Source organism: Columba livia, chromosome 8 (assembly GCF_036013475.1).
Source record: "Columba livia isolate bColLiv1 breed racing homer chromosome 8, bColLiv1.pat.W.v2, whole genome shotgun sequence".
NCBI lineage: Eukaryota > Metazoa > Chordata > Aves > Columbiformes > Columbidae > Columba > Columba livia.
Genome location: NC_088609.1, coordinates 12,811,456 through 12,822,890, shown reverse-complemented (window position 1 = coordinate 12,822,890; position 11,435 = coordinate 12,811,456). Strand labels below are relative to the sequence as shown.

At 41.2% G+C, this 11,435-nt stretch overlaps 1 protein-coding gene across 1 annotated transcript; it reads right to left on the bottom strand.

Moving 5' to 3' along the window:
* Positions 1 to 4,290: 4,290 nt before the first annotated feature.
* On the bottom strand, positions 4,291 to 11,139 carry TACSTD2 (tumor associated calcium signal transducer 2). The gene is given in 4 exon segments (XM_021295581.2): positions 4,291 to 6,959; positions 6,961 to 7,162; positions 7,164 to 7,237; positions 7,240 to 11,139. Coding segments are annotated over 4 exon segments (897 nt in total). The 5' UTR covers positions 7,432 to 11,139; the 3' UTR covers positions 4,291 to 6,530.
* Between the last annotated feature and the right edge of the window lie 296 nt (positions 11,140 to 11,435).

The window sequence follows — 11,435 nt, the reverse complement described above, 5'->3', positions numbered from 1 at the left end:
TCGAGCCCCAGCGCGCGAACTGCGCGGAGCGGCTGAGGCGGCTGGAGCCGCCATTTTGTGACAGGCAGAGCGGGCTCGGTTGTGGTGCGAGGCGGGCAGGGGTTCCCTTCAGGACGTGCTGCCGCTGTGCTTTCTGCTGTGTTGCCTTTCCCCTGGCTTTACCTACGGTGTTGCTGTGAGGCCTGTGTGCTGCCTTGTGTTGCTTCACCTCACAACTGGGGTCGGCCCTGACCCCTGTGTCCCTGGGCCTGGCTCTTAAGAGGTCCTGAGTGATATTAGAGGTCCTCAGTTATTAGACCGTGTTTTAAGGAATTCTAGAACTCATAGTTTAGGAGACTATTAAGGTAGCATCTTTTAAAGATTAACCAGGTTTGTAACCACAGAATCTTCGTATAAGCAGACCCTGTAACCATAGAATCTTTGTACTTAGGAATCATACCCTATTCTTAAAATTGACATAGATTAGATTCACAATTTATTCTTTTAAAACAGGTAATGAGAAGTAACTTGAGAAACATGCGACTATTGCTAAGCATTGTTTAAACAGCTTGTGTTAGAATAGGTGTGGAATATGTTAATGAATATGTAATTTTTTTGTCAATGTAAGCCATGTATGACCAACTGGTTGGCAGCAGACCCATGGAGGGACACCCCCGGTCCGGCCCCAGCTCTGGATAAAGAAATGCTACTTTTAAAACCCTAAAACATGGTTTTAAGAGTTTGTTAATTTAGCTGCAAACCTAACATGTAACTTTTGGCCTACTTGTCTCGCTGACAGTACATCGTAAATGATGTGTTGTGAAAACCACGTTACTTACTGAAACAAAGGGTGAAGCATGGACATGTGTGGTAATGACAGGGCAGCGCAGGCTTCATACAAACCCTGGGGCTTTGCATGTAAACAAAGGCCCTCATTGCGAAAGGTAAGGAAACACAGATTTTTGCCTTCAGTAGTCGAATACTCTGTGTATAAGCACAGTCAAGTATCGTTCAGTGTTTGCTGAGATATTCATTAGTCCATCCCTTTTTATTAGGCACTTTCATGACAGTTCTTAAGCATTGATGTCCACTGGCAAGAAAAATACACAGTGACCAGTTCTTGGGAGTCCAGGCCAAGAGGGGGCTTGTGTGGTGATCAGTAGAAAGTCTGTTTTCATGAGACAAAACTCCTTTAAGACCCACCCAGCCGCCATTATCGTAAGAGGCACAAAGAGTAAAATCTGTCGGTCAATTAGCATGCCTTTAATTTCGGTGACTGTCAGCTCCAGTCACAAAACCAGCTGAGCTGCAGCGGCAGAAAAGCGCTTTGTCCAACCTAAGTCCTGTGTGTGTGTCCCAGCTGCAAAAATGCAGAACTGAGATGGAAACTCCCACGAAAGTCTCCTGATGCTTAATGTCTTTATTTCTTATACTTTGTATTTGCTTGCTTTTCTTGTCTTCTTTATCTAGAATTCTCCATGCCCAATCCAAGCATGAATGGAGCTATTTCTGCAATCCTGACTCACCTGAATTCCTGTTAAAGTCAATGGATGCTTTGAGTGTGCAAGGATGGGGCTAAAAATTGTGTTGCACACTCTGCAGGTTCTAATGTCTTCCCAAGTGGCATCATTTATAATCAGACTTTTAGAGCAGACAAGCAGCAAATACAGCACAGGTAATTACAGGATCTCTCTATCAGATACCAACACTGTCTCTCTACTTGAAAATCTGATGAACAATTATCTCCTTCAGCAAAATTGAGACAATTATAAAGCTATCTTATTTCCGACAACAGAAAAGAGCACATGAAGATAGAAAATAAAAAGGAGAACTCAACAGACCTGTGCTAAAAATTAGCACATGTGCACTGCACAGCAGCTACAGCATAGCCACATCCAGTTACCTTCTGGTTGTTCCACTTACCTTTTCTGGGTTGTTCCTTTTCTGGGTGCAACCAGAGTAGCAAAAATGTTGAGATTTCTCATTTCAAGCCTTACAAGGACAGATCTTTATTATATTTCAAACAAAACTTAGCTGAAAAGGGTTGGGTGCCTATGCCACCAGTACTGTTGGGCCCACACGTAAAAATCTCAGGGGAAAATTAGAAATGCATTTTCATTCAGTCATTCATTTAGATATTATGAAGTCTCCCTAATTGTTTCTGTGGTGCTTGATTTGTGCTGGAGTAGGAATGCAAGATTGTTATTCCTGGGGGAACAGGGATCCTCATGAAAATGCAATGTGAATCTTGTCAGGCTGCTACTGTGCATGGAATTTTAACCAGTTAAGTCCTAGTACAAGGAATTTTGTTAGAACTGCTGAAGAATAATGGCAAAAGTTCTAGAAGTTGATTTTTCCTGCTCTGATAGCAATTGTAATGACTCAAGATTAATTTTAGCATTAAGAGAGGTGATTGCAGTACTTAAAACCCTGAGGTAAATCAGTGGAAATGCTTTGGAAAGGATAATTATACCTGCATGAGGAAGAATATTTGTTTAATAGCATTATCTGTTCTAATTAAGGAGAAGTGGAGGAAAGGCCAATTTGTCATTTCTTTAACTGTTCTCTGAAAACGTGTGGGTTTTTTCTAAGGTGATTCCTCAAGTTTTCAACATTTTAAGGACTATTGTGGGGATCTTGTATCTAGTTATCATCATGCACTTAACATCACAGGCGTGCTGGTGTTTTACCATCTGAACAAAAGGGTGGGGGTGTGTTTATGCAGCAGGTGTTTTGTTTCACATCGTTAACCTAATCTGGCCATAATCCCAGTCCAAACATTCATAAAGAGATTATTCTAAAATGGGGGAAGATGGGACAAGAAGAGGATCCTCTTTGTTGTTCCAGAACAGCAGCAGGTTTGGACTATTTTAGCCTGTTAAGAGCAAAAAGCAGGCTGCGGGCTGGATGCTGCATAGGATCTGCTGCCCCAAAGCTTTCCCTAGGGCTTGCCCGCTCTCACAGAAACCACGAGGCGTGTGTCTTTAAGTGTGGGAACATGCGTTTGTGTTCACACACCTGTCATACATAAATGAACACAGGAATTTTGTGTCAATGCCTTGGAGAATACATACTTGTGTAAATAAACAGGCACGTATTTTACCGGGGGAATAGATGGAACAGAGTTTAAGAGGGTTTAAAGCTTTCCGTGAATCCTTAATTCCCTTGCTGTAGTGCTGGCTTTGCTTCTTGCGTTGTCCTCTGATCTTGAGAGGTTAAAAAAGTTTTAAACTAAGAGTTAAATGCGAATGCCCCAACCTGCTTTGTGCAGTTGCACAAAGGTAGTAGCACTGTACAGAAAGGGCAGCACTAGCCTCTTTGGAGCCCTAACATAGAGGCAGGATTTTTTTTCTCTGCTGGTGTTATTTGAGCTTTCTCAGACAGCACTTCACCAGTTGGAATTGCAGAACATAATTTAAACAACAGACGGCTCTACCCTTGTTAAAGCAAACATACCCTCTGTTTTATAATCCAGGCAGGCACTCTTTCATATCAGCCAGGGGTTTGTTTCTCTATTTACCCACAGACAGGTGCATAAATATATGTGTATTTATACCTACAGAGTATTAACACAGCATTCCAAAACAAAACAATCCCTGACTACTTTTATGCCTGAGCAGACTCCACAGAAACAGATATAAGAGTGATGTTAATCACTTGTTGAGGGCACTGGTTGAAAGGTGTCAGCCAGCACTGCCTAAAACATAAACCCACCATCACTGCCACCATACCTGCAGCACCCACTGCAAAGGGTGTAAAGCTTAAATACGACAAACACCCCATTAGAACAGGATGATGTAATCAGGAAACGGATAACTAGAAATTTCAGGGTTAGAAATTTCTAAATTCAAATTAATAATAAAAAGCATTTCAATTTTGCAAAATTTAAAGCTGACAAGGAGTTCATTTTCTCATTTTCAGTGAGAACATTGGCAGTGGACAAACAAGCTAAACATCGTGGGCTGTTACAATAAAATACTTGATCTACCATTAAGATATAGCCCAAGAGGTGGTGTGGCTGGAGCAGCAGGAGAGGAGTGAGTGCTTAGCAGGAGCAATGGGTATGTTCAGTTTATTAAAGCCCAGACCCTACAGTAGCTTTACACAGCCTTATTCAAGTAGAATGATCTAATCCAAAGTGAGGTTCTCTGAGCTCTGCACTGTAATTAATCTTCCCCTTCTTTTGATTAATTGTAGACACACACCTTATCACTCCTATTGAATGACCCTAGTGCCTTCCCAGTCCCTGGGCAGCATGCAGACTGCTGGTACCTGATGACTAGCAAGGAAATAACTGACCACAACACATGATTTCATGGGGCAGTCCTTTAATGATTAATAAAAATATGAATGGCACCACAACAGCCTCTTTTTTCAATCTCAGCTTCTAAAAGAAAAAGCAGGAGGCAAAGAAAAATGCTGAAACTGTTACCTGGTAAGATTTTTTCCAACCATTAGTCAAAATTATGCCTATGTGTTTATATTCTACTTTAATACAAAATCTCATCATTCACCTTGAAAATATTTCTTTTTCTTACAACAGATGTGAGAAAAATGCAGTAATTTTAAAAGAATGTTGAAAACTACAGTAGATCCCCAAAAGAGAGGGCACATCTCACGTTCTCATGGCTTGAACTCATAGCTTTTATCACCTCTGCATCAGCTGAGAAAGTGGTTAGGCAATGTACTTGGGCAATTTTCATTCTGATCCTACATTTCTTCAGCACTGAGAAGTAATCAGCTCCAGATTTTTATTCGAATCCATTTTATAAAATCCTACTTGCAAAATTGTGTGGAGTTAGGCCAAGTTCTGAGTTTTCCAGTGGCTCGGGAAAATTCGGCCTAGATATTAAATTCTTGCTTCATCTTCTATCAGTACTAATGTGACTGAAAACCAACCAGCTCGGAGGCTTTGCTGTAAGACGTACAAGAAGTTGTAGACCCTGCTCCAGAGGTTTTTGGGTATATTAATACTGCTGATACAATTGCAAAAATATCTGATTTTGGGGGAACGTGATGCATCCACCTCACCCTATGTATCCAAAGCCCAAGTTTTCCCAACAGGTGAGTGAACAAGAATGATTTTAAATGGCAATGGTGGATGTTGAGCCAAAAAATATTAAACACCCTCCCATTCCACCCAAAACAGACAATCTTGTCCTCCTTTATACAAACAAAGGCAGGAACAGAATCAAAGCATCTTCAGTGTTTTCCTGGTATCCTATTCAGTCAAATCAGAGACACATATTTAGCAGTTTACCCTAAGAGTAGCGCATTACTGACTGTTATTGTAATTACAAACTAATAATGTTGAAACTAATTAACAGAATAAAAGAGCTGACCCTGCAGTGCATGTGTGTAGAGGTCTCATTTTGAAGATGTGCAGATTAGACTGACAGACCTTCCAGACGTCCACACACAGCATGGAGAATATAACTGCCAGTATTTCAATATTTAACAACTAGCATTATTTTCTTTGAAGTGTCCTTTGTGGTGGATGTGACCTCCCAAACAAGTGCAGCAGATGAGTAGGTAGCAAAGAAGTTCAGTTCTAGTGTCTTGGCCAAATTCCAACTTCAGTAATGACACTCTGCTCTTCAATTCCCTCTGCACTTCTACTACAATAAAGCTCATTTCCAGCTTGTTCTGAAGCATTGTGTAGTATTTCTGCAAAGCTGTACAACACTGAAAAATATCCCTTCCCAATAAAATTGCAAGGGGAGTTTAGGTAGACTATGACCAGAGTTTGGATCTGGGCAGAACATCCAGGTTGTACTGGGATTGGGGGATCTTTGCTGATGAGTGTCAGAGCCCCGTTAAGGAGCACAGGTGGGAACAGTGCCCTGTGCTGCCTGTGTACGAACTTGGAAATGTGGGATCTCCATAACTGGTAATGCCCACAGGAATGTTTCCTAATAAATTACTATATATAAAAGCCTCTGGTGCTATAGCATATCTTATCACAGCCTTACCTGGTTATTTAGTAATATTTCTGAAATTACTTGCTGATGAAAAAGGTTCCAGCAACTTAAAAAACAAACGAAAAAACTACCCACATTAAAATAAAAAAGTCCACCAGCAGAAAAGCAGCTATATAACCCAATTATGCCAAAGAAGTATTTGGGTTTCAGCAAGTAGATATCCCAAGAAGCACTCAGGAGTATTTCAGCAAGCTGAGGCAGGGCTGCAGGGCTGGTGAGAGCATTCCACATTACACTAAAAAAAATGATGTAACAGTTGTCTTAGCCCCTAAATTGGGACTAATTTACAATATTTAGGTAACTGACTCCCAAGTTAGTTTATACCCCAAACCAAGAAAGTAATTCTCAGTAAACTGGAATAATTTAGAGCAGTCACTGTACAAATTCCTATAAAAAGAAAATAACATCTCCAAATCCATCTACTTACACTAAGTCTGTTTGCTATTTGAATTTTATGTCTTTTTAAAAACATTTTCTTCCTGTTGTTGCTTTTCTTTTTTCCGATCCTTTCTTTTTTCTGATCTGGGCAGCTATAAGCTTGGTGTTCTTACTTCATCCATTCCTTCAATCTCATCTTTCTGTTACTGTGCACCGCAACCTGAGAATCACCAGCACAGTGATGCCCAAGCCAGCAGCCAGCACCACCTCTATCACCACAGCAATAACTTCACCAGCCTCTTGATTCAGGGAAAACAGTGATGGCTTTTCATCCATGTACTAAATCCTTTCAATATCCAGAGCATCTCCATTGATAGAGACAGTTAATGTACTGTTAGAATGAAATATGGAGTCATCTTTTATATCTTTCTCAAAGTAACAGGCTACATCTGCTGTATCTACATCACAATTAGATTTCCCAGAGTCATGCTGCTTCAGGTCGATTTGGATAAGTGGGGAATAATACTTAATGGCTGCAATGTACTTGGGGTGCAGTTTGTATCGACTCTCAAACAGCTGTTTCAAAGCGTTTGCTACATGGGCAGCATCCCAGGCCCCAGACATTTTTTTTGTGCTTCAGCTGAATGTAGATCCAGCTTGTTCTAACCACTTCATCACACCTCAGGCTTTTGTCAACCTTTTCAGTGATTCTTATGCCAGGAGTGTTCACACACCAGCAAGCATCGGCTTGATTGCACTGCCTGGCTTTGAAGATGCCACTGTCCTCGCAGTCTGGACTGTAAATGCCATCGATATCTAGCAGCCCACGGGGATGGCCCTGGAAGCACTTCTCCTTTCAGGAGCATCATTTCTGCCTTCATCAGCAACACTGCCTTCATGGCGTCAACATTGAACAGTCTACCTTGTGACTGGAACCCACCAGCGTGCAGGCGCAGTTCTCAGGTCCATTCTGGGCACACACCGTCCACTTGTTGGACGCACAGGTGCAGTTGTTCTGTGCTGACGAAGCTGCCGCCAGTATCAGACCCAGCAAAACCCCCAGCAGCGGCTCCGTGTTGCGGGTGAGAAGCATGGATGGTCCCGAGGGATAGCAGGCAAGATCTGAGGCTTGAACCCATTCACAGAGCTACTCTGTTCCTACACACTGGTGTGCTGCTCCCTTTATTCAGATCCAAATCCCACCAAACAGGTTCTCTTTCTGAAACTAGTTGCAACTCCAACCCAAATCCTAGAAAAGAGCTGCATTTTGATCTCTTACTTCACAGGGAGTGGCACCAATGCTGCCTCCAGCTGCCTCCCATCCCTCTTACTTGATGAGAAAACAACAGAAACAGACAAAAGCCGACCTGAAGCTCCTATCCTGGGCTTCCTTTACGGATTAAAGCCCAAGCCACTTGCCCTTTTCCTTCTTTCGCCTTTAGATGGACTATGCAAACACATTTAAGGAATTTCTTCCATTTCTGTTAGAAGAAATCCTACTCCTCCAGTTCCATCATGGTTTTCCTCCATCTTCCATCACAGAACTGTATCATTCCACTGTATAGATTCTTATTGGTTGTTGTCTTCCTCCTTTCTACTGCCATACATTTATAAAGTAAAGCCTTTTGGAGTTTAATGTAAACCGCCTGGAGCAGCTGCCAGTTCAGGAGGAACAAGTTGCTCAGTTCAGTGGCTGCTCCCCTACACAGAGCACAGGAGCGCAGCCTCGGCTTGTCCTTTGGCATATACTCATCCCAAGGCAGCACTAGGAATGACGATTTTCATGCCTGCATTACCCTTATGAAGTTGTTACCCATTTCTGCAGAAATTTTTCAAACTAAGCTTTGAGTAATGCCTCTGGCAGTACCCTGCAGTAGCTCCCAAGTGCCCTAAGAATCTACAAAGCACAAGTTACTGTTTCCACGTGTTTTGGCAGCCACTGAAAGATCTTTCCCAGTTTGCATTAAGCAAGTCCCATTCATCTGGTTTGTCAAACACTGTCAGGCACTTCATAAATCATTATTTTAGGACCAGTAATGACCACGGAACAGTATATGAGCCATTTTCCCATCCACGCAACTTGTGCCCAGCCTTGCCGTCAGCTCCTTTTACCTGCCCTGCTTCAAATCCATGGCAGCTACTTCTAGAGATAGAACAATTACCCCGGATGCCAGTGAGCATTTATACTGCCATACACATTTACAACTAGAGCTCCATGTGTCAATACTCTCTACTGCCAGAGAAGGGCATAATCTGGAGTTAAACTTCGCAGCTAGAGCTATTTCTAAATAAGCCACAAAAACACACTGTACTTGAGGGAGTAAAGATGAGGCAAGTTCTTCAAAGTATCCCTTGCCTCTTTATAGCACTGTCACACCTTTCCCCTTCCCTCAAGCAAAAATTACAGTAGTTACCTTTCTTACAAAATAAGAGATCTACATTTAAAACCATTACAAAAATCACTAGGTATTTCAAGTTGTCACATTGACAACTCTCTGGTAATAGTTTAGTAACCTTATCCCATTTTAATTTCTAAATAATTCATTAACGTATAGGAATCTGCTCTTTTTAACAAGACTTTATGGTAAACAGTAGTTTATGTGATGTTTGCAGTCAATCACATTTGGTCTCAGCATCATATTATCATTTCACAGTTTCCCCTTTTTACAAACACTTGGAGTAGAAAAAGATAAAGTGGTTCGTCAAAAGTAACACATGGAAGGAAAACCACAGGTAACTGAACAAGATAGTCTGTTTTACCTGCTGGAGGAAGATTCTCGCTGCTGTTACCTTGATTAAAAAGTGCATTCACTGTCTCTTCCCTCCTAGGTAGCCAGTTTTACAATATCACCATCACCAAGCAAAAAGTGTAGAACAGTGACAAGAGAAGGGCAAAGAAGGGATAATTCCAAGTTTCCCTGAGAGAGCTGCATAAATTGCCCAAATAAAAGTGCTCTTTTCCATTGACTTTTTTGTATGGGTGGATTTTCCCCCTTTGTAAATAAGGAGAAAATAATTAAATAAGAAAAAAAGACTTATTTCAAAAACAAAAGTATTTCCAAGTATCTATATGGGTACATATGTATTTATATCTATATATTTCAAAAAATACATAATGCCTCTGTGACACTAAAAAAAAAAATATTACTTGCTTTAATCCATGCTAAGCTGCAATGGCACTACAAGAGTTAGTTATTTAGAACAGCAGGCTGCAAAAGGAATAATCCTGCAGGAAATGTGGAATGCATTATTTCTTTAGTGATCTCTGCTTCCATGGAAACAATTTCTCAGCACAATTCTAAATCTCATAAAACCAGGGCACTAGGTCTATGTAAACCAGCAAGACATTTCCAATTAAACAACCGGAAAGCTTTTATCTAGGCCATTAAATACTTTGTTCGGTATTAGATATGATTACAGCGTTTGCTGGGATTTAACAACCAGCTGCTGCCCATGCACTGGCTTGACGGGGCTGGGTAAGTCACCCCATGCATCCTGACGTCCCTCAGCGGGTTTGCAGTGGCAGGGGACATTCCTCCCCTTCAGACACCGGCTGCCCTGCTCTGCCACTGCTCTGTCCCCACCTCCACGATGTCCTTGCAGCTCGGGGACATCCAGCAGAACAAATTCTCTGCTAATGCAGCAGGAAAGAGTGAATCTGGCTCCTGCCGCTGGCAGAAATAGAGCTCAACCAACACACTTAAATCAAATCTGGGTAATGAATATAGTTGTTTGAAAGGTAGTTTGATCATCATCTTCAGAATTCTCCGGAGTTGCCCATGAAAACCATTATATTACTTTAGTGACCCTACAGCCAGGATCAGTTCTGAAAACAGTAAGGAAAATACTGATCTGCCACCCTGGCATTGTCACCACAAAGTACCACTGGGTCGTCTTCTGGAGACTAAAGCAGAGGGTTTGTATAATAAGAACAAATGGAAAGAAAAAAATCCGTAATGAGGTACACAGCTACTGCTCATAAAATTTAATCACTACCCAGAAGTTTACATGTAGGAACAGTTTTGCTCTTAAAGGTTCAAACCCTTTTTTTGTACCAGTGGTAACAAAGCTCCCTCCAGTGGTATTAACCTTCCTTGAATCACTTTGTTATTGTTACTGATTTGGAGTAAATACCAGATCTCATGCTCAGAGACAAGGGGCTGTTGCAAATGCGGCTCACAGCTTTCAGGGTCCCACATGTACACTCCCTATTAGCAGCCTCCTGTCTGCCATCAAGCAGGAATATCAAAGAAGCAAGCAAAAGGAAGAAAGTACTTCATATCCACGGCAACAGTGGTAACTTTTTTGGTTGCTTTTTTTTTTAATTTTTGTTTTCCTCAACTGAATTGTTCTTGGAAAGTTACTTATTACAAAAAAATAAATGAATCTGTGCAGTCCCTTCCCCAGAACACAAGGCATCCACACATCCCTGTGAAGAAGCGCTGCTGAAAGCTGGGATAGCAGAGCTGCACTCAGCCAACAAAGAAAGGATATCTGCCTAATGTTACATCTTAGGGGTATTTTTGTTTGTTCATTTCTTAATCTTTTTGAACTGTTGATTCTTCCAGTTTAAATTGTACCATTTTACTTGCTACTCAACCATTTCCCATCACCTGAGCAACATCAAGGTGTAACAGCTGCTCTCACCTGAAGAAATGGCATATTAGTCCACAACAAAGTAAAACTAGTGTGAAAAGAATAGCTATGTGGAAAAAAAAAGAAGAGCTTCCCAATAAAAATATTTAATGCCTTATATGTGTTTGGTAGCAGAACTGGTAGAATTAGTAAAATAAATTTTTTTCTTCTTCTTAGAAGCATGCAACTTCCATACTCACATTATTAAACACACAGTCAAAATAAATCATGAAAAGTAGGTTAGATATTTTCTTACCATGGCTCCTGCCAACAAAATGATCACTTAGCATCACACATGTGGTATTCCCAATTCTCATACATTATCATGTGATCATACTGGATTACGATGGTACCCACCGTTATATTTCCTCCCACACCACCCTGCTATTAAACCCTTAGAAGACCTGGAGTCTTTGTATGTGTATCAAACGCTTAGTGCTGCACCTTCTGCTGTTTTCGAGA